The sequence below is a fragment of the Camponotus floridanus genome, unplaced genomic scaffold (assembly GCF_003227725.1).
Source record: "Camponotus floridanus strain SB8 unplaced genomic scaffold, Cflo_v7.5 scaffold34, whole genome shotgun sequence".
Lineage (NCBI taxonomy): Eukaryota > Metazoa > Arthropoda > Insecta > Hymenoptera > Formicidae > Camponotus > Camponotus floridanus.
Genome location: NW_020229481.1, coordinates 1,473,305 through 1,497,564, shown reverse-complemented (window position 1 = coordinate 1,497,564; position 24,260 = coordinate 1,473,305). Strand labels below are relative to the sequence as shown.

General features: G+C 38.2%; 3 protein-coding genes across 4 annotated transcripts in view; 2 read left to right on the top strand and 1 right to left on the bottom strand.

Moving 5' to 3' along the window:
- Positions 1–5,254: 5,254 nt before the first annotated feature.
- On the top strand, positions 5,255–7,144 carry LOC105256690 (ribosomal RNA-processing protein 7 homolog A). Its single transcript, XM_011266825.3, has 4 exons — positions 5,255–5,991; positions 6,115–6,447; positions 6,538–6,828; positions 6,942–7,144. Exons 1-4 carry the CDS (start codon positions 5,955–5,957, stop codon positions 7,025–7,027), a joined length of 747 nt encoding a protein of 248 aa, XP_011265127.1. The 5' UTR covers positions 5,255–5,954; the 3' UTR covers positions 7,028–7,144.
- On the bottom strand, positions 7,093–10,525 carry LOC105256691 (uncharacterized protein C7orf26 homolog). 2 transcript variants are annotated; one of them, XM_011266828.3, is made up of 5 exons: positions 10,374–10,525; positions 9,140–9,239; positions 7,737–8,358; positions 7,357–7,658; positions 7,093–7,247 (listed from the first exon to the last, which is right to left on the bottom strand). In XM_011266828.3, the coding sequence occupies exons 2-5, from the start codon at positions 9,216–9,218 to the stop codon at positions 7,159–7,161; spliced, it is 1,092 nt and encodes a 363-aa protein (XP_011265130.1). In that variant the 5' UTR covers positions 9,219–9,239; positions 10,374–10,525; the 3' UTR covers positions 7,093–7,158. The 2 variants fall into 2 exon arrangements, with proteins under 2 accessions (XP_011265130.1, XP_011265129.1); XM_011266827.3 differs by lacking the exon at positions 10,374–10,525 and adding an exon at positions 9,356–9,463.
- Positions 10,425–24,260, top strand: part of LOC105256692 (retinoic acid receptor RXR) — a 110,254-nt gene continuing 96,418 nt past the window's right edge. The window contains exon 1 of the mRNA XM_011266843.2: positions 10,425–10,545. Within this exon, the coding sequence (XP_011265145.1) occupies positions 10,527–10,545 (19 nt within the window). The 5' untranslated portion in view covers positions 10,425–10,526. The remainder of the gene's footprint in view (positions 10,546–24,260) is intronic.

The window sequence follows — 24,260 nt, the reverse complement described above, 5'->3', positions numbered from 1 at the left end:
CCCGGAATACGCTTTTCAGAGAAGAATTAGGGAGATCTCGGCTTATGAAAATGTGCCCCTTTCGGAGGCGGCTACTGGTGTCCGCGGCCGGGGGTCTGTTTCGGGGGGGGGGGCGGGGGGGGTTCCCCCGGCTCCCGGGCTCTTCGTCTTCGGGGGGGGGGAGGCTTGGAGTCTGGGCTCTCCCGGCCTCCCCGTCTGTATTCCAGGGTTTTGTCGCCTTCACAGCGCGACCTGGGGGGTTCTGCGGGTGGCGCCGGGGTTCCCCTTTCCTCCGCTGCGCGCTTCGGCGGCGCCGTTGGCCCTCCGGGCCCCCCCGCTGGGCCGCCTGGGTCCGCGGATTCCCGTGGGGGGTCCGGATGGTGGCGGGATGGGCGGGGGACGGAGCTTACCGATCGTAACAATAACAATAGCAATTTTTACGATATTTCTGATTCCAATAACTGTGCTGGGGGGGGCGGGTCGTTGCCTCCCCGTCTCTCCGCCCGGGGGTTCTCCCCGCCGAGGGCTGGCCCTGGGACCTCTGGACCCGCGCCTCCCTTGCTATTTCCAAATGGCAGGGTTCCCTCCGTTTCCGGAGACAGGGTGGCCGTGGGGGGGCCGGCGGGCTCGCCCTTTCTTTCGGCGATCGGGGGTTTCCTGGGGTTGGACCCTTCTCAGCTTGACTTGATTGCTCAGGTAATGAGCATGCTACTTGAAAAATTGGTGCCTATACTCAGACTCTTTGGCGTCCATGACATGGTGAGCAGGCTGTTGGACGGTTTTGTGACTGTGCCGACGGGGGGGCTTTCGAGGGGCGAATTTCCGCACAATGCCTGACTCCACTTTTTCCGGTGGCTTGGTCTCTGCACCCCTTGCCGTTCTCCAGTGGAATTGTCGCTCCATTTCAAATAAACTTGACGTTTCCCCAGCGTTGTTTGGGGAATATGATGTATTAGCACTCTCCGAAACCTGGTTGACCGTCAACTCAAATCTTAAATTGCACGGTTTTGACATTTTTCGAAAAGATTCGGATACTCGTCAGGGAGGGGGCCTCGCCTTGGCGATTCGTTCCTCCTTGCCTTATTCTTACCTAGATAACTCTATCACATTTGAGAATAGACTACTAACACAAGCCATTTCGATCCATTATACTAATTATAATCTCATCATAATTTCTATTTACAGATACCCTTCTGGCTCTCTAACTCCTAATGAATATGACGCCTTATTTTCATTTTGTCGCTCTTTCTCTCACGTTATTTTGTTAGGCGACTTTAACGCACACCATCCTGAATGGAGTGGGGGACCTCCGGACGCGGAGGGTGAATTACTGTTCTCTTCGGCGGTGGAGGCCTCATATACTTGTTTGAATGATGGCTCGCCCACATTCATGACGAGACCAGGACAGAGATCCTCAGCCATTGATCTCACGTTTATCTCTTCCTCTATTATTGGACTCTGCGAGTGGTCAGTCCTGGAAGACACCTTTCTTAGTGACCACTTCCCAACCGCCATACTTTTTAACCGTCCACCTGTCAGAAAATCCTTCTTCTCACACAAACTCAAACACTCCAAATTAATGGACGAACAATTTGCTGAGAACCTTTGCTCTTCGCTGGATTCGTTGAAAGAAACTCTCAGCGACCCGTCGTTGAGTTCGACCCAGAAATACAATTACTTCACAGAACATCTTCTTTATCATTGGCCTTCCTCTCCTCATAAACCGCCTTCACCCGAGGAGCGTCCGTCTCGCAGGAGGAGAAGAAGATTCTCTCCGCCATCGCCTTGGTGGAACGAGGCGTGCCAACAGGCCGTCAATATCAGACGCTCCCTCCTCTCCACCTTTAAAAGGCAGCCTACTCTCCAGAATTACCTTGCTTTTAAGAAACAAGAAGCCATAACTAAGAGAACGCTGAAAGCGGAGAAGAGAAGAGGCTGGAGAGAGTTTTGCAGCAAGCTCAATCCTGATACACCCATCTCTTACCTATGGCGATTCATCAGGCGATTTAGATCCCGCCATTTTGAGCCTACAGTCACGCCTTCCTCTAACTCTGACCACTCGCAGTCTCTTCAGAGAGCTATTGACTCTCTCTGCCCGCCATCCGCCTTTTGTCGTGCGTTTTCATCCATTAACGACTTTCCAACTACCTATTCTTGCAAGATATTTGACGATCCTTTCACCATTCAAGAACTAACTTCAGCAATACGCAACTTAAAAATTCACACATCCCCTGGATATGACAAAATAGATAATAAAATGCTCACTATATTACCAGAAGAATATTTACTCCTTTTGCTCGATATTTACAACTCTATCTTTAACTCGGGATCTTTTCCGGATGCTTGGCGTCATTCTCTGGTATTTTTAATACCCAAATCTTCATCCGGTAAATTCCGGCCTATATCTTTAACGTCATGCCTTCTTAAACTTTTTGAAAGGATCGTCCTATACCGCCTCGGATGGTGGGTCGAGTCATCCCTTATCCTCCCTTCCTTCCAATTCGGATTCCGCAAGAGATCCTCATGCCTTGATAATCTGGGTATCCTATGTACAGAAATACACCAAGGCTTTGTTCGGAAACAGACAACGTGTGCACTTTTTCTCGACATACAGGGAGCATTTGACAATGTCAACCCTTCTATCTTGACTTCTTATCTCATTGACGCGGGTCTTCCACCCAAACTTTGTTGGTTCGTTTACCAGCTAACCAGTATAAGAGAATTGCAATTTGTTATAGATGGCAGTCTGACGGAGCGACTCTTCTCACACAAGGGCGTGCCACAGGGATCAATTTTGAGCCCGATACTATTCAACCTCTATCTGTCGGGTTGTGGATCTGTTTTGACCCGGGACTGTCGTGCGGTTCAGTTTGCGGACGATATCGCCCTGTATGCCCGGTCGTCTGACGTCGCGTCCTCTCTGTCGACGCTGGAGCGATCCGCGGGTGCTCTCTCTGCATTCTTGCTTGAAAGGGGTCTGGAGGTCTCCCCCCCCCAAGTCTTCTTTAGTAATTTTTTCCAAAAAAAGAAATATTCCGGCGAATAGCTCTATTCGTTTGGGCGACTCCAGCCTTTATCCTGCCCCCCTTGTCAGGTTTTTGGGGGTCCTTCTTGACTCGCGCCTCACGGGGGGCAGACATGCCGAGGGAATCATTGCTAAGTGCAGCAGGCTCTCTAATATTATTAAATTTTTGAGAGGGGTTTGGTGGGGCTTCGATCCCAGGACCCTCCTAGGCATATATAAGGCCCTGATAAGGGGATCCTCTGACTACGCCTCCTTTTTATTTCCTTTCCACAGCAAAGCTCTCACGGAGCGATTTGAGCGGGTATCTCGCAGGGCTATCAGGTACTGTATTGGTCTGAGGAGCTCTACCCCATGCAACATTGTATATGCGGAGACGGGCATCTGCCCGGCCCGATTCAGATCTAACTACCTAGCACAGAAATTTTTAATCAAATCTTACGCCACTAGACCTAATATCTTGATCAATAAACTCCTAGATCTTCATTTCTCGCACTTAGAAACGGGCTACCGAATCGACCTCCTCAATAAATTCCCACTTTACCGGGCTTTTCGTTTTGTAAAGGATTATAAGCCTAGAATTGCAGCCTTTTCAAAAATACCGCTGTATTTGTTCTCCTACGAGACTTCTACCTTTGCTCCGAAAATAGACTTTACGCCTCCATTAGTTGTTGATGATATCTGTTCTGCATCTTGCCCTCAGCTTGTTTTCCTTTCGCACTTTTCATATCTTATCGGGGACAGGTGCTCCTTCTTCACGGATGCATCCAAGTCTAAGTCGCTCCCGCATTTAGGCGCCGCTTTCTATTCTCCTGATATTCCAATACAGAAGAAATACAAGCTTGATAGATATTTCTCAATTTTTTCAGCAGAATGTATCGCTATCATCTGTGCTATGGACTACATCCTGGAAGAGGGCATCAAAAGGTCCGCGATATTTACCGACTCCCGCAGTGTGGTGGAGACTCTGTCCAATGGACTATTGAACAGAGATCTCTCATACCTCATCCTCGCACTGAAAAACAAGCTGAGGTCAGCATACGTGCAGAATTTAGAAGTAGTCATTGTTTGGGTACCATCTCACGTTGGTATCCTGGGGAACGAAACAGCGGACCTGCTGGCGGGGGAGGCCGCTCGTCAGGGGGAGTCAGTCGACTATCTTCCTCCCCATACTGACCTTTACTCGCTTGTAAAGGAGAAATATTTCTCCGACATAGAAAAATATCTGCTCGCCCAGTCGGAGATCAGAGGCGCACAATATTTTAGTCTTTATCCACCTTTCGCGAGGAAACCGTGGTTCGCGGGGCTCGACCTTAGTCGAGCAGAAATTACTACTATCTGTAGAATAAGATCTAATCATTATAACTTAAATTTCAGCCTCTACAGATGTGGCATTGTCCGACGTCCTGACTGTCTTTGTGGATTGCCCTACCAGGACATTAATCACGTCCTGTGGTCCTGCCCGATGTTTGCATGTCACCGTGTCCGGCTGTTACAATTGTTGGGAAAGGTTCTGGAAACGCCTCCTCCCTATGACGTATTCACTATCTTAAAGAATCCTACTACTAATATCATTATTCCAATAATGTCCTTCCTACAAAGCTCGGAGCTGCTCATATAATTTTTCATAGCCGAGCTATAACTGACCATACGTGCTCACCTCTCTTCTTACGGAATTCACGTGACCTATGAGGATATCTGGCAGCATGGGCGCAATACAGATTGCCCGGTGCCACTAACGGAAAAAGAAAGAAGAAGAAGAGATCGTCTTAAGTTCGAGTTTGGAATGCTACGCAACTATTTGATTGGTTGAATGAGGTCTTAAATCAACCTCGGACCAGACTTAAGACAATCTTAAATATAAGATCGGACTATGGCCGGTATTCATAGTTCGATCTTATATTTGAGATCGTCTTAAGTTCGAGTTTGGAATGCTACGCAACTATTTGATTGGTTGAATGAGATCTTAAGTCAACCTCGGACCAGACTTAAGACAATCTTAAATATAAGATCGTCTTAAGTCTGGTCCGAGGTTGACTTAAGACCTACTTCAACCAATCAAATAGCTGCGTAGCATTTCAAGCTCAAACTTAAGTCCCGATCTACAATAGGTAATTTAAGCTCTAAGCCTTAAGAAATTGACCAATTACAGTCGAGTATTCTCTTCATACTTGACTGTGATTGGTCAATCTCCTAAGGCTTAAAGCTTAAATTGCCTATTGTAGACCCGGCCTAAGACGATCTCAAATATAAGATCGGACTATGAATACCGGCCTATGAATACCGGCCTCTGTATTCTAGGGACACTAGTCCTCCCATGTAGTACTTCTCTCTCTACAGCGGGCGCTCGCCTGTCTATCGCGATGCTCAGTCCAGTGTATATGTCGATGCCACGAACGTATGCAGGAAAAATCGTAAACACTGCGGCAAAGCTTTGATTAGCTGTTTCTATAATGCACTCTCTATTCCGCACTTCTATTTCGCACCATGTGATTTCAGCCTTAGATCTAAAAATATACACCAATCAAAGATCGCGCAGCGTCAAGGCCACTGAATATAGTTATACTGGAATGAGCACACCCATTGTTAACACTGGTTTGGAAGAGAACTGAGAGAGAGGATATGAAATCTATTGCTCTCTCTTTCTAATGTACTTTCTGCGCATGCTCAGTTCCCCTTGTGCAATAAGTTAGAAAGAGACAAACATACTTTCTTTCACTCTAACCTCTAACTAATTGTACTAGTGCAGCAGTGCAGCTGAAAAGAGCAGACCCCTTATCTCCATGCTTTCTATTAAAAACGTTTAACAATGTTTAATTCATAAGTTTATTATCAACAGAATAAATATCTGATAAATAAAAGAAATAAATATTTTAAAGAAATCTCGATAAACGTTTAGTTTGATGTGCCGCTTTAAATTGAACAAAAGTATAAAAACTGTAAGAAGCAAAACATGAAAACTAATATGGAAAATACAAAAGGTTTTAAAAGTAAGTCATATCATTATTCTACGTATATATATTTGAAAAATAGAGATTTTTTAAATTGGATATATATATATGTATGTATATGTACTGGATTATGTTCATATTAACTTTTGTTTCGGATTATAGCATTATGGATTTGTTTCGACGCAAACGATTCAGATAAACATCAGTTGTTTCTTAAGGAACACTCTGTAAGAAATCAAGAACCTGAATATCCCAGGAATCACACTCTCTTTGTATTAAATATACCACCATATGCAACTACTGACTGTTTGAAACATGCATTTATCAAGCTTTGTGGAGATATACATCTTATTACATTTTCAAAAGCAAAAGGATTCAAAACAGCATACATTGTTTTTAAAAAAGAATCTTCTTTGGATAAGGCACTTGAACTGTCAGATGATTATGTCATCACATTAAGTAGTGATGAAAATATGTGTCTCACAGGATTAAGAAGTGAGTTGTATTTTATTTTATATTATAATAGCAGTAATATATTTTTTTTATTGAATTATATTTTTTTCTAATAATTAATTTTTTAAACAGAATGGTGTAAAAAATACAATGATTCTTTGTACAATGAGAATGTAACAAAAAAACAGGCTGAGGAATATTTAACTTTGTATGACAACGAAATAAAGAATCGTATTGAACAGATTGCAGAAGAGGATGATGATGGTTGGGTAACCATAGCAGGTGGAAAGAAAAGGGGACAATTTGCACCATCTAGGAAAGAATCTACCATTGGGAAGGTGCAAGAAAAGGAAGAACAACGCAAGAAAAAGAAGCAATTACTTAATTTCTATACTTTTCAAATTCGAGAGACAAAAAAACAGCGTAAGTATAACTTTAAATCACAAGATTTTATATCAATAAATAATAAGTATCAATAAGTAATAAAAAATTTCTTTTAGAGATATATTCAATTTATACTGTTATGTTGTTTTTAGAATTAGCAGAATTACGGAAAAAGTTTGAATTGGATAAACAGAGACTGCAGGAATTGAAATTAAAACGGACATTCAAGCCATTTTAGGTTAAATTAAATATTATACGGAATAGGTAAATATTGTATAATATGCAAATCTAATAAGAATACATCTTTTTATATACAAACAATAATTACTAAAATGCTGAAATTAAATTACATTATCGTCACATGATGCCTCAAGTTGCTTTAGTTGCATAAGTCTGTAATGTCCATTCAATTAAGAAATGTTGATATGATAATGGTTGCAAAAGCGCCAATAATTCTTCTGTAACAGATATTGGAGATATGTATTATATACATAAAAGTATTAATATATTATTCTTATATATAAAAGTATTAATATATTATATTATTCTTATATATAAGAAACATACGTTTATTTCCATAAATACAATTTACAGACATAGCAGCGCTGACTGCTTGCGCGAGTCGTTCCATGGCTAAATCGCGCGAAGCCATGTCTATGTTTGTGCGATTTTGCAAGTTTGTCGTCAATAAACGTGTAGTGGATGCTAAATGCTGCGCTGATATCGCATGCTTGTTGTTACCACTATTATTTAGACGTAATACTGAATCCATGAGCAACTGTTGAACTTTTGAATGAAATTTTCGCGTCTCCTCTTGACTTTCTGTAGTTCCCATGGCATCATGACGTAGAGGACTTAATATGCACCATCTGGAAAGAAAAATAATTTGACATTAGATTCTTTTATTTATCACTTTTGTATTGCAAGAATTATAGCACACAAAATACCTGAACAGGCCTGCTATAGGAGTTATCGGTGTCATTGGAATCCCACCCGTGGGCAATGCTGGATTGTCCATTAAGAGAGTCAATAGTAAACTTGGATTTTCATCAATCCATTCACCTACCAATCTGAGTAACTCCGTAGGCGGATCTTTATCCTCATAAACTTCACCTATCGCTGTTAATAAGTTTGCAGTAAAATGTGGTGCTAGTACAGGTAGTTGCTTTAGCTTATCAATAGATTTTGGAGTAAGCACAAAATAGTCATTGAGTATATGCCTCGCCAGTCCCACACTTTGCAACGAGGTTGAGCCCAATTGCTGCATCCAGATGCCAGCTGCATTCAGAATAGCTTTGTTTTGTGTGGCAATTGCCAAAGACACCAGGTTACCTAAAGTCTTATACCTGAAACTGTCTGCTGGGAAGAGCGATAAAAAAAGGGCATTACGTACTGCAGGTGTGCCACCTGGACTTTGGAAGAAGTCACTCATAATCTCTATCAGTTGCAATTCTTGTATTGCCATGGTCATGTTACGTTTTTTTCGCTTCTCTATCTCTCCAAACACAAACTCTGATATCAAATCCATTTGCAGGTCAACTTGCTTGCCAGGTCTGCAGCAGAGTATTTCTTGAATAAAAAAAATTGTGAATATATAATATAGTTATTTCAGTTGCTATATTCAGTTTTAGGTTTTTTATTTTAAAGTACAATACTCTTAATACTAAAGTTTTAAATTTAATTTCAATTTTAATGTAATTTTATTTTTAATTTTGACTATCAAAATTATCTTTTAATTTTTTATTTTCATTTCGTACATCTTTGATGCTACTCTTTTATTTATTTCTTTTAAACTTTAATGCTATTATATTATTTTTGTTTATATATATAATATTACTTAAAATTACAGTTAAATATATAATATATAATATTACATAAATTAATATTATATAAATATATATTATTATATAATATTATATAATATTATATAAATATATAAAATATATAATATTACTTAAATATATATATATTTAACTGTAATTTTAAGTAATATTATATATTATTAATACATATATTACTAATATATATATATTATTAATATTAAATTTAATATCATATTTTAATATCATTGTCGTAACTATTCTTGTAATCTATTTTGTGATGATTTCAATTTTATTTTAGATATTGTCAGACACTATAAACCTTTAGATATCTAAATCCATTTATAGTACACAAAAATTACAAATGTAAAAAAGCCAAAGTCGAAAGGCATGGATAAGAAGTAAATAATAATCCAATTATTATTTGATATTAAATATTAGATTAATAATGATTCAAAATTACAGTTTACATGCTTATGTTATTATTTACTTATGTTTATTATTTACGACATAACCTATGCTACTCATACCGATTCTGCATAGAGCCTCCCTGGCGCAATAAGGAAAATCCAACTTTCTGAGAGCCTGCTTAACATCATTCCCGGTCATTATAATGGAGATAATTGTGAACTATCCAAGAAATTATTCAATTTTCAGCATTCGCTCTCTCTAGCACAGACGATTATATATATATGTATAATACATGCGCATGTATGTGTTAGAGAGTATATTTGATATATGTAGACCTTTGATTATATATCTATGGACTGCTAATGGGCAGCCATTTTGTGATCCAAGATCTCAGCGCCTCCAGGTACCAAATGGCCAAAAGAAGAACTAATAATCATAAACGCAATTAATAAACAAATATAACTTTTTGTTATAATTTCCAATTATTGCTCTTTAAATAATATTGTTTTCGTAAAATTTTTTCTAATATAATTTAAATACGATCTTCTAGTAAATTCTTTCCCGAAATAAAATTTTATTTTTAAATACAATTCTATAATTGTTTTTATTAATTCATACTTGTGATCCATCAAGTCATTATTCATTAAATGCATATTAAAATTGTTAAAAACTTTGTTAAGATTTATATTTCTTATTACATTCACACTTATTTTTTAAAACGCTTTATATTTTGAACTATTACATAATTTTACATAACAATAGCGAACCATTTTTTATTTTTTTAAAAGCTTATAATACTTTTTTCACTTTCTTTTCACTCATTTCTCTTAATTCACAGTCAGAACCACAAAACTAGTCAGACCATATGATTCTTAATTATTAGTTCTTGTTTTGGCCATTTGGTACCTGGGGACGCTGAGATCTTGGATCGCATTGCTTCAATGGGAAACGTGAGGCATTAGCAGTCCACAGATATATAGTCAAAGATGTAGACATTGTGTGTGTGTGTTCATTGACATATGTACAGCGCCAGCGCGTCGCGGCGCGAGCATAGCGCGGCCTGGCCGCCCAGTGGCGCCACCAGCGAGTAGGTTGCGAAGCGCATTATTAGTCAAAACAATCTGCCGAATCCGCCGATCTATTTTTAGGTCGCGCCCACCGGAGCTACGGTGCACAACGCTGTTTTCGTCCCCCGCAGACCCCCCGAAAAAAGGTTCGCGCGGCCGGTGGCCCTTCCGCGACGCCGCTCGTTAGCCGCGGCAAAAGGTTCAACGACCCCCTCCCCCCCTCGCTGCGCGAGATTGTGACAGGCCAGGGAGCCGTGCGGCCGAGCGCGGCCGGCCATGTTTATACCGTGGTGAGAATTTTCCGTGCTGACCGACCAGCCGCGCCGTGAGCCAAGAGCGGGTCTCGTCTCCACGTGCGCCGCCACCAGCGGCGTGATCCCCGTTCCAGCCGTAGAGCGACCCGGGAGTCGGCAGCGTAGAGCGTCCGCAGAGCGCGACGATGGAGTCCTCTGAGAGAGGTGAGTTTCGCCCGAGAGGATCCGCGTGAGAAAGCGGCGACGATATTCCGACTATGACATAAATCGCGCGACGCCCTCCCGGGGGGCAATGGCAGTGTCAGGGTCGAAACGGAACTGGTTCAGTGACCGCGTTCGCCTCGCGTTCGACGTACGAGCGCGGGTCGCTTTCCGCTTGTCGCAATACTCGTTGTCATATGTCATCTGCGCTCGACCCGATTTAACCGCGACATCGGACGGCGAACGACCGTCGGGGTCGCTGCGAAAATCGCCATCGCCGCGGATCGAAATCTATGTCACGCGGCGCGCTTTTAGCCGCGACTGTACCGTAGCGCGCGCGTACAGTCCCCTTCGTCCCTCGCGCGCCCACGGAGGGGACGTACAAGACTACTATCTCGCTCGCTCGCTCGCTCGCGTTTGTTCAACAAGGATAGCGAACGAGCGAGATACATCCTTAAGGTAACATTTCATGAGCAGTGAAAAGCAGCAGCATTTTATAAAGTAACTAAGTTCAGTGAAGTTTCTGCTGTTTCAAGTTCATCCTATTGAACAGCAAAGCAGTAATTTCATGGGCAGCGCAGCAACTCTGTGAAATCACCAAACAATGCTAGTTAGTTACTAAACTGCCGCTGCTTTTTATTGCTTATGTAATGTTACCTTTAGGAGCATTATCCTGCGGATGATCGTCGGCGACGATCATATTCGACAGGATTTCCCCGACGATCATACCAGACGCCGTTGTATCTAGTTGCGCAACGCGTTTGCGTTTTTCACCGTAGCTGCGTGTCTCTTTAACCTACGTGAAGGGAGGTCCGGGCCAGCGCGATGAATCTGAGTCACGATGTCGTTTGACAACGGCGAGTGCGTGCACGTGAGAATCACCGTCGCCCGATCGAGTACGACGGCTGGCGGCCGCGTGCCATGCCATACCGTGTCGTGTCGTGCCGTGCCGTGCCACGTCGCGACGTGGCGACACCTGCCGACCGCTCGTGCGCGCCCTACCTCAAGTCACCGCGAATTAACCCTCCCGCCACGACGTCGTCGTCGTCGTCGTCGTGCAACCCCCATGCGCGATGGTACGTCGCAGCCCCTATCCAGCCCTTCCACCATGAATCGAGGCGAGAGCTTTTCACTTTTGCCGGAGTGACGTTTTGCGCGAAGATAAAAACGCCCGGCAAAAAGGTCGAAAGTAATTAGTATTTTATCGTTGATGCACTATGACGTGAAGTTGGATACATCTCGAGATATATACATATGGAGGATAATAAGTTCTCTTGTTTATTTTATGCTGAATGCGACCTGCGCTCGTTATTATCAGAATTATGTGGAGCGTTTGTTTAATTATCGGAGTAGTTTTTGCTGAGAAAAGGCGTAGAATTTAAAGTAAAAGTTTAGTTGAGAGGATAAATCTGCTTGGATGAATGAAATTAGCGTTTTAATCGATCGATTAAAAAGTTAAATATGGAGTTCGTTGAATAATGTTTGATGATTTAATTATATTCGTGCGCATTTTTTGCATCGATTATTGACTCAGCGCGTAATTTATTCGGTAAGCTTGATATTTTGTGCGAAGGCGATCGTCATTTATCCGAGCATTTTTTCGAAATTTGCGAGTCTATCCTATGATAGATTCGTATCATTCGAATTGGTACATTTATTATTGGTGCCGCGATTTTAATTTGCCAGTTTAGCGCGGCAAATCTGGTATAATATAAGATCTGGCGTAATATAAGAAGATTCGCGCGCTGATAAGTATTTCGATCTTCTATTTCGATATTTAGGGAAAGGTGATAGGGCTTTCGAGTGAAATAAGTTTGATCGGTTTATGATAAATTTAATTTGTCATAAACATATGTTCGATCGAAAATGGATTTTGTATATTATTAATATAAATTTTAGGATGTCTAGCCTCTGGAAAAGTATGGAAAGCATTCTCAGAAATTTCCTATAGAGAATATGAATTTCTTAGGAATATCTACCTGAAAAAATAAGGAAATTCTCATGGAATTTTACTGGAATTCGGGATATTTTTTTAAAAAAATTTTTTCTCTGAGTTAATTTTACTTTTACATTGTAAACAATCGGCAAGACAATTATTGGTTATATATTATATATTATGTGTTTAAAATATATTATATGAATATATATTTGTTTGTTTACATATTCAATATTTTAAAACACATATAAAACATTGAATATGAAGTATATGTTCTTTATGTAATTTTTAGTGATAAAGAAATGAAAATTTTACACAAGTAAAAAAATGTTTATCTATTTGAATGCATTTACAAATCTAACACTTAAATTTTGGATCTAAAATGACCCCGCACATTTTATATGAAGAAAATGGCTGGAGGAAAGCTTCGGTCAAATTGGCTGAAAATGAAATATGTCGTAGTTTAGATGGTGCTGATCAAAAGTTTCCTCGGGCAAAAAGTTCAAAAATAAAAAATGAAAGATACGATGATTTGAAGTGGGTGGTATTGAAGTTTAAAAAACGCTTATTTTTGAATATATAAATTAAATATATAACATACAAAACATATAATATACATATAAGAAATTTATTTTAGAAAATTGCACCAAAAAAAATCTTTAAAATATTTCCCTAGAATATTATTCTTTACCTGGAAATTTAAATAAAGATATCTAGAAGAGGAAAAAAGTTTCAGGGAACTTTTTATAAGAAATTAATCGTTTTGAAAGCGATTAGTGACATTGTAAATTTTGTCTTGGGTTACTTGAATTATTAAATTAATCAATGAAATAGTTCGAATGAACGTTTGATTGATTAATGATTAAAGTGAAGAATCTTATGCCTTAAAACTAAAATAAAATGGAATTATTTTATATTATTTATATTATTAATTATACTCTGTTATTTACACCTTGTATTTTCATTTTGACTTTAAAGCATTTTCTTCACCTTGATTAATCAATCAAATTTACTCGAATTCTATTCCATTCATTAATTTAATAATCCAAGAATCCCTAGTAATCCAGAATGATGTCACAATATCATTAATCGCTCTCAGAGAATATCAAACTTGCTTCGTTCGAAAATGTCATGAGTAACATTGCGTTCGCGGGAGTACATTTCTAAGTTTGGTTGTGTGTGTGTGTGTGCGACCCAACCGCGCCGACCTTTCTGCATTCATTCTGGTATCCACGAGATCACGGTCGCGACTCCTCGTTCCTTTTTCTCGCTATTTTTTGCATACCATCGCATCATCCCTTATATTGCTTTTCTCTCGTTTTTCAAGACATCACGCTCGCAAGCGCAGCAGTCTATTTTCCGAGATGATTCTCACGGATTTTATCTTGGAAGATGATTCGCGTGTGAATTGATACACGATCAAGTTAATGGAAGATAAGAAAATATCGCTCCCTTTCGTTTGTGAAAAAATGTCTGAGAATATATATTCTCTTGGAGATAAGATATTTTCTTTAAAATGTGCTAAAATAATAATCGTCGAGTTTCGTTTGAGACATCCTGTATATTTCTATCGGTCAGGAAATAACGTTCGAGAGGGAAAAAAGATTTTGAAAGTTTGGAGAAGGATATCTCCCGTATTGAAAGTCCTTAGGGAACGGGAAAAATCGCATGTCCCAGAGTTAAAACGAAACGAGTAGCCGGTGATCGGCGTCCCTCAAAAGAAAAAGGGACGGAAAGCCGGCGGGGAGGGGGGAGGGAGGGTAAGACGGAAAAAGCGCAGGGTATTGCTGAGTCTGCTGCATCTGCGAGTTTTCTGACCTACCTGCAGAAGGATCCAAAAAGAAATTCCCCGAAATCCTTTGTCCTGGAATTTAACAGGCAACGCGCAGGGCTAACGTCGCCCTTTATTCTTCATTTTTAATCCGCGTACTCTATCCGCATAGTGTTTTGTTCTCTTTTGCGAACCTTCTCTCTCTCTTTCTTTCTCTTTCTCTCCTCTCCCTCTTGTGGTCTCTTCCTCGTTATATAAGTCCAAGGACGAGCTACGCTGCTATATGTGTTTCTCCATCCTTCTCTTCACCTCCTCTTTCGCTTTTTTGTCCTTCTTCCATCTCCCTTTCCTTGTCTTTCTCTCTCTCTCTCTCCCTCTCTTTCTTTCTCGCTTGCTCGCTCGTTTGCTTCCTCTCATTTGCAACGCTGTCCTCCTGCACCATGCACCGCAGGCATCAGACGATGCCTTATACGCTCTGCTTCTGTTATAGTCTTCTAGCTTCTACTCCTCTGCTTCGGCATTCGGGATCTTTTAAAGCGAGTATCGCGCTTTCTGAACAAAATAAGGGGGAGGGAAAGAAAAATAAGGAGAAGCAGTAAGCGAGATGCAAGTCGTAAAATTCTAAAGTGCAACAAGGTTCTTTTGCAGGACGTTTACCAGCAAAGGTTATTATAGACTGTATATAGGGTGTCCCGGACAAATTTAGAAGCGTTTTGTGCGTATCTTTATTTAGAAATCAAGCAAAGAAAATAATTAATCATTAAATTATAATTATATTTAATTTAAATTATTGCCCTTTTAGACTAATTTAGGAAAAGGATTTGAATGATTCACTGCGTATATGCACAAGCTGACTGTTTCGTCTGTTATTTGCAACGTTTTCTCCTCTTTTTCGAATTCGATGTTTGAACTTCGATGAACGAGTCAGTTAGCAAGCTGGTCGAACATCTGCCAGAGTCATCTCGGTTGCGCTAAACTGTAGGTCCTGTGTATGCTCATACGATGCTTTCCTAGAAGTAATACGTATCGATAGCGATCGGAAGAAGGGTTTACTGTAAAGAAACCTCGAAAAACACGATAATGTGAAACGCACATTTTCGTCTCGTTGTTAATAATTTTTCACCAAAATCGTGAAGAGTCCAAACAATCAACTTCGTTAATCGTCATTAAAATGGAAATTCTCAAATGTCATATCGATTCATAGGAATCGCGCATGGTGTCCACCAATCGCGAATACATCACCATATCAAATCGTTGTAGTCGAACGGATTTCGTATCAATTAATGAGATAAGCGAGTGTGGGCGAACAGGACATGCACATTCGCTATTTAGATATTCGGCTTGTCGTATCGGCCAGGACGTCCTGCAGTTATAAACGTTGGCGGCTCCACTCCAACTAGAAGCAAAATAGTCTCGGTGGCGTGGGCGTGGAAATTTTGACGCGATTTAAACAAGTCGATACGAGATAATAATTGAATTATTTTACTCGTGGTAATCATTTCAACAAACAACTCCCAACGAGCTGCGTCTACCGTTGACGGGGAATCGCTCGCGATCTCGCAGTTGAATGGACGATTGAATCGGCGATCGCGATGAATCGGCGCGAAAATGTCAACAGACAATGCACTCGACTCGCAAGTCGACTCGCGATACGCAAGTCGAGTTTATTGATCGATCATTGCAGCACGCGATCCGAGAGGATCACTCGTTCCGCTGAGTTCCGCTCAGGCGGATCGGTAATTATGCAATCGCGTTACGCAATTGTTGTACCGCGCGCGCATTGTTGCCAGTGTTCTCATAGCGAATGCAGAATACCGACCCAATGACATTGCTTGCTCACCGCGGAACAAGACACACCTATTCTATGTAGAACCCTTTTATGCAGCCGAAGGCCAAAGGCGGCGCGAATTATTCACGCATCGCTAGCCTTTGCAGTTTTCTTACTGCGTGCGAATATTGCGTTTGCGTTGTCGAGAACTTCCGTGCGATTACCCGGCGATATGGAGATTGATAACGACGCTTTTTTTGCTGCTTCCTTCCATTCGGCGGAAAAAGTCGATGTTCATCAAAGGACCAGTCTATTTTAGCAGTACGAAAAATTGATGATTTTTAGGAATTTTTTTTCAGAAATTTTTTTTAAGGAATTTTTTTAAACAATGTTAGAAATTGATCTTCCTGGCATTTCATTATTGTTTAAACAATATGCCAGTATTTTTAAATCTTAGATATTTAACTTTTAGCTATTTAAATCTTAGATATGTAGCTTTTAGATATTTAACTAAATATCTTAAATATTTAATTTTTTTGTTTAATACGAATCTATATTCGTAGCATGTTCAAAAATTGCTATTTCTCATGTAATGACCTAAAAAAATGACTTGTTTGAGAAAATGTTGCTTCCTATAAAAAAAAACTCGGTCAGTTTTACAAACTCCACAGAATACTTTTAGAATACTGAACTTAATTTTAAAAATTAATATTTTTCCGACCTTCAAGAAATAAACAAAAATTTCAACAAAATTGAAATGTTTACTTTTAAAATAACATTACTTTATTATTTTTTATAATAAAATTAGGTTCAGTCTAAAAAAATATCTTGCGGAATACAAATAAACCGAGTTTTTTTTTCTATTTTAAACAATTCAATCACGAAGCATGTCCATCGTGCATTTTTGATTACTACGCACAGAAATTCGTATTGAACAAAGAAAAAGTTAAATGTCTAAAATTTTAAAATGCTGATGTATAAACATGGACAAAATATATGCAAAAGAGATCAATTTCTAATATTCTTCAAAAAGAATTCTTAAGAATCATCAATTTTTCATATTGCAAGAAATATATTAATAATAAATACTTAATGTGAAAGTTGCATTTATTATGATTTATGTTATTGAGAGATTTTTTTACGCCCGCCACGTCGGTTTATGAGAAAGTTACTTTTAAGCATTCACGCGTTTAACGACCGTGAAATTATTGTCCCTGACACAGTAACATAGAATAATTGACGATAAATAATCGATAGGTAAATTAACAAAGGGAAATTAATTTTCTATTATCAGCGAAATTGAATTGCTTTTTGTTCAGGACACCCTATAGAATCGACTACCACTTGAAACTGCATATTGTACTTCTCTGTATTACAATGGGAAATAATTCACGGGTATGAAACGCGAGATATATTTCTTTCAATGTTTAAGCGGCATATGTGTTGTGAATATACACAATTCGTAGGTACTAATTCGTGATACTTTACTACTGCAAAATGAAATCGAATTAAAAGAGATATCTCCAATAATTAATGCGATATTTGCTAGCTAAATTCGAATTAATTATCGTTCTATTCATAAATAAATGATTATTTCGAAAATAGATTATTGCTTATTTTTATTCCCCTATCATGCCGTTTATCGATGCTAGCTAGTCATTAACGATGACACTCTGTACAGTCTGTACTAGTGATGTAGTGCCGCAAGTACAAAGTGCAACTTAATATAATAAATCTAAATAATTTAAACGAGTAATAATTACATATTCACCTCTCCTAAATTATTCGAATTATTATGTTAATAATCCGAATAATTCATTGGCGAATTTTAATCTTGAAAGCTGAATGAATTTGTTAAAATCAAAGATTATAACGATGAGTTATTGATAAGGAGACGTGCAATTATGCGTCTTCCTTGCTGCGAGCACTTGTCCACTTGTCTTTTTCCCCTCACAGGATTATATTTATCACGGTGGAAGGGGAGCCCTCTTTAAATGCGTCGATATACGCCTCTATGTTTGCTGTCCATTTTTTCCCCAACTTAGGGTCTTGCCAACGATTAACGGCGATTATATTCGTCGATACGTGTGATCGTTTTCGAGACCCGCATTCGCCAATTATTTCACCAAACCTGCGACGACCTTGGCCGAAAGGAATATTGGATCAGCAGCGCAACGCTGCTTCCAGCTTAATTAAACACGTACTGATAATTTAGTCACATAGTGCGGACTCATGCGTATTGTGCACTATGGTCGTCGTCATCGTCGTATGTGTATGCGGGCAGTAATTAAGATATCTCGCGATTGCGCGATTATGCGCGTTTTAATTTTATGCATCCTCAAGGTCTGTCTCAAATTTCATCTAAAGGTAGTGTCTGACATTTAGAATTTTGACGTAATTAATAAAATTCTGGTATTTCTTCCTAGAATCCTCAATTCTCTGTCGATTTAATATAAAAAAATAGGATATCGACAATATCAATTTCGTTTCATTTTGTACGAGAATTGAGTTTAACATTTCAATTGGAATCTTGGATGTCCATTCTCTAAAGAAACATAGAAAACCTGGATTTCCCAGGGATTTCTTTTGTATCTGAAAAAGTCAGGGAATTCTTATGGAATTTTATTGGGATAAGAATTGGAATTTTTTTTTAAATTCTCTCTTTGATAATGATTGTAATTAATAAGCTTACAGTAAAAAATAACAAAGAGGTAAGAGTAAAGGCTTTGAGAGCTTTTAATGTGGAACTATTCAAAATTATATATTAATCATAAATACTTATATAACATAATATAGAATAAAAAACAAGTATACAAAAATATATATATGAACATGCTTAAATAATAAACGTGTGCGGACGTTTCGACTTGTTTTCAAGTCATCTTCAGCGCAAGAATTAGCAATGAGATTTAACATGAAAGTGTGTTATTGACAGTGAAACCGATAACAAAAAAGCGATATATATTCTTTGTCCAGTGCGATAAATTTAAAGTTGTTATTATAGTAAGGTGGTCCATCACTAGTTAGCAAATTAGGAGGCCCACAATTAATATGATTCAATATTAGACTCATGTCTGTATGAACGTTAACTCAGGTCATGTAATGTAAGCTTGTTAAACTCTAATAAATGGTAAAGTCAAATTATAAGTCAATTATTAAAAGGTTCAAAATTGTAAATATAAAATAACAAGAAATTAAATAAATCCAGAAAAAAGAATATTCAATGGTGACTAAATTAAATAATATATTAATATTATTTAATTTAGTCACCATTGAATATAATAATTATACTCAAACGATAAAATACCTCACAATGTTCTGAGTAGCAGTTGAACATTATGTCGTAAGATTCTTAATTTAATTTTAAACAGTAGTCACACTGGAGGTCGAACTCTAAATGATATAAAATAAAATACTTCCAACAACTTTTATTTGTTTCCATGTATGACTTTTAAACTTTCGGCAGTTTATTTATCAAATCATTATTTCTCTTTGATATTTTTGCTCTTATATTGTGATAGTCGGCAAGCTAAGTGAATTATGTATTTTTTTAAAATATATTAGAAATATATACATTTATATACATATATATACATTTATGTATTCAATGTTTTAACAAAATATTCAATGTGCGGTACATACTCTTCATTATTTTAGTGAGAAAAAGAATTTTATGTATGAAAATAAAATTAAAGAAAAATGTTGATGTGAAAATAAAATTAATGAAAAATGTTAATGTGAAAATAAAATTAATGAAAAATGTTAATTTAAAATTCTTAAGATGCAATCTTTCTGAAAATAAAAAATCTTGAAAAAATTTCGCCGATGAAAATTTCAGAAAATTTTAATTCGAAGTACGTGAAAATTTTCTACAGCCTTCTCTTTCATCGGTTTCGATAAATGTAATTGTTTCGGAGGATTTACCGAGAATTCTAACGAAATCGAAATTCTCAAAATGGAATGTTTGAGAGGTGCAAACTTCTCTCTATCGAGATATCTTTGATGTGGAATATACATAATGCCTTAACATATGAAATTGCATTCGGGATTAATAATGACTAGATATTATTAAGTTATTATTAGTTTCGAATGCGATCAATTTCATATGTTAAGGCATTATCGACGCCTACTGTACATACATGGTGCGATTCTAACGCAACGTTCAACTGTCGATCGATGCGGAATTGATAGAATTGCAGCACGACTGGACAATTTTGATGCCAATTGCGATGGACACGCGCAAATCGACGATATATTGTTACTTGTCTTTCGGAAAACAACAAAATGATGCTTACAATTCGTGTATTATAACATTAAAGAAGAAAAAAACACTATTTTTTGGCCAACAAATATTAATAGATACGAAATAAAAAATGCCTTAAAATATTTTTTATTATTTTTAAATTTTCTCTCTCTCTCTCTCTCTTTCTTTCTCTCTATTTATTTTGTAAGAATTTTTGAGAAGCATTAATTGAAATCGTGTTTTGAAGAATCGTGTTTCTAGGCGAGCGATTCTCGCTTCTTCGAGGCTTATCAGTCGCGGAACGTGACATATTTGATTTACTTCGCGACGTTAATCGCACCACTTCGCGATACTTTGTGAGCTCACGAAAGGAAAAAAACTTGAAAGAGTCGTAGACCGCGTGCATGACCAGCGCAACGAGAAGTAGATACGCGCGTGCGATACATAAAAGTTTTAAATACACGACGCGCGATAAAGATGCGCATTTTACTGCATCGCAGCGATAATAGAGTTAGGTTAGGTTAGAGTTAGGTTACGTCGATATTTCTCGCCGTATATATGAGACGGATAAGGAAACTCTGCAAAATAATTGCTTATTAAAAAGTATTATCTATAATGTCTGAAAATATTGTCTGCAACTTTGATCTTTGCCTTTGCATATTCAGAGAGGAAGAGAAACTTCGTATGCGAAGATACAACTTGTTTTCAATGGAAATTTTTTTTATCTACTCATGCCCAGCCAAGTACGACAAAATTGCGGTTCTTCGACTCGTATTGATCGTATTTTCCCTCTGCCTCCAAACTATTTTTCGACGTCGTCAATTGAAGAATCACACATTACAAGATATATATTTTAGTATAATATAAAATTATCCTAAATATTTTTGATAAATTTTAAGTGTATATTTACCAGTTTATACTTTTATACAATATTTAAATTGTACAATCTCATATGATTTTATTGATTTTATTTTTTTTTACCAACATCTTTTGTACTAGTTTTATCTTTTGTGTTTATCTTATATTTTATCTTAAAAATATTCTTATAAAATATATAAAGAACACATGTATACACATTTCTTGATGGTTTATGAGATATTGAGATACGATATCTAGGGTTTATACACACACACACACGCACACGCGCACACGCACACGCACGCGCGCGCGCGCGCACGCGCGCACACACACACACACACACACACACACACTTGTGTAATATTTTATCATATGTTGTGTCCAAATTTTATAACTATTTAGCTATCAAATGTTAGTACTTTAGAATTTATATTTCATTCAATACATAAATAGTTATTTTAAAATATAAAGTACTTTATATAAAGTATAAAGTTTTTTAGGTTTAAAATGTCTTTCTATTAAGGATGTATTGGACGGACCGTCTGTCTCAAAAGTTAATCCAAAGTATCAAAAAATTAAAGTTGGGCAGAATGCGAATTCTAATTGATCAAAAATTTTTTAAAAATCACGAAATCATACTTCAAAGTATTCTTTAACATAAATAGGTCTTAATTTTCAAGAAAATGTTGCCACGTTTTATCATCAATATTGCGTCAAACCAATAATCACAGTTATTTTTTAATAATAATTTCAAAACGAGCAAGTAAATCGTTTTAAAATTTTGTGGGAACATTTTTACATGTATGAAGAATATAATACTACAAAATGAAATTTTTATCATTGTTTTTTTATAGTTGTGAATAATTTATTACCTGTCTCTTGAACGTTTACACAATATCCTATGTTAAAATCGCAAAATTCAAAAATTAACAACTTTTAAAGGAGCAAGTAAAAAAATTTGAAATAATTCATAACGATTTAGAATGTTATTAAGAATGTTAAATTAAAAATTCACGGCGATCTCATTGATTGTAATATATCTCCAATACATCCTTAAAAAATCCCGTTCAATAAATAAACTTATTTTAAAATTGCATTATAAAAATACTTTAATTTTTTACCTGGATTTTGAACAAAAATATTTGCAAAGTAGTGGAATCTTTAGGCAATTTATTTACAAGTCTGAGTATATATTCTATTCGTGAGATCCGTCATGCGAGAATTTGTTTTTCGTTATAACATTAATTCAGAATTTATTTTTCGTTACAATATTAATTCAAGAAAAACATGAAGTATCTTGCGTTTCGCGTATATACACGTACTCTCTCGCAGTTGCTCCAACTTTTATAATAGCCGCAACGTTGTTTGTTCCTATGGCCGCGCCCACGTTACTGTCATCTCCATAATATAATTACCGTCGCGCTATCATTCCCAAGAGCGTCAACGCGAAGCCACCATCACGGCCAAACGTTCATACTTACGCGAATTATTCATCATAGTCATAACGATACCATAATACATATTCCGTACGGCTTCCCACACGTGTTATGTAACATATGCGAGAAAGAGAAGGCGAGGGACACGAATCGCGCGTGCCCCTATTCTCGAGGGCACACACTCCTCGCACGGCGGGGGAGGGAAAATGCGCGACAGGCGTGAGAAAAAGCAGTTTTTTTTCCTTTTTTTTTTCTTTTCCTCTGTTATTTCTTCTCCGTGTTCCACGCACCGACGTACGCAGATTGTGTTACGAAACGATTTATTATCACCTTGTCCTCGCCAAGGTCAACAACAATAACGATGGATATACCACGCGCGCGAAACGCCGACAGGTGAGATCGCTCGGCTTCGCAGCTGTTCACGAGAGACGCTGGAGGGATTTACATCCGGATGGGATGGAGTCTCCACGAAATCAAAGTCGGATTGTAGTAATCGGTAGGGGAAATGTGACGCATCCAAAGTCGGAATGCACGATGCAAGTTTACGATCTGTAAACACGAGTCTACTGTAAACACGCGTAAACTCGTATTTTAAGGTTGATTTTACAAATTACGGATAGTATCACCACTCTCTTCCTCTGAACATCTCACATTCCGAGTTGCATCTGAGGATCTAAGAATATTCGGATTGCAATTCTGATTAGCACCTAGATAAGAAGAAAGCTAATACTCTGTGATTTTAATTAATTTTATTTCGTATAATTTACTTTCGCGCGTGTTTTCAGTATAATTCTTGATAACAATTTGATTCTGATAGATATTTGTCTCTCTATTGATAAAGAACGATGATTACTTTGGTTTTTTTAATTTATCTCTTTAATTCTTTAAGGAAATCGACTTCATTTATTACAAGAGATTGATTTTCTCGAATAATAATAACAAGTGCCACAATTTCTCATATTTTTTCATTCATACGAGATAATATCGACGATATTGGGTTGATAGCATTTACGAAAAATCGATCGCTACGCACGCATAAGAGAGAAAGAGAGGGGGGGAAGAGAGAGAGAGAGAGAGAGAGATTGATTGATTGATTGATTGATTGATTGATTGATTGATTGATTGATTGACCTTTATTAGCTTTCTCAGCTATTTGTAGTATACAATTTTAATTACATTAAATAACATTAAATAATATATATTCCTTTAACATTCGCTTAAATGGTTCGATTTTATCACATGTTTCACGGCTGGTAAATCATTATATAATTTCACTCCTTCATAAAACATATTTTTTGCGCACTTCTTGTTCTGCGAAAAGAGAGAGGGGGGAGAGGGGAGAGAGAGAGAGAGAAGAGAAAGAGAGAGAGAGAGAGACCTGCGATATGTTTGAGGATGTTAAGAAGTTTGAGAAGGCACTTTGGAGCCTCAGCTCGAGTTTCGTCACCTGGTGCAGGGCATCGATCGCGCCATCGTCCGCTGGCAGTCCGGCAGAGGGGGATGAGAGGAGGACAGCGGGGGTGGCGGCGGTGGTTCGGCGCCAGGGTGTCGGCGGGGGTAGAGTGGGGCAAGTGCACGCTGCAAGCGGACCCTATATGCAATTGGCTGGAAAGTGCATCGTTGGAGGGGATGCTGGAAGAGCGGCAGCGAGAGAAAGAAAGAGAGAGAGAGGGGGGAGGGGGTAGGGCATGGAGAGAGGAAGGGTC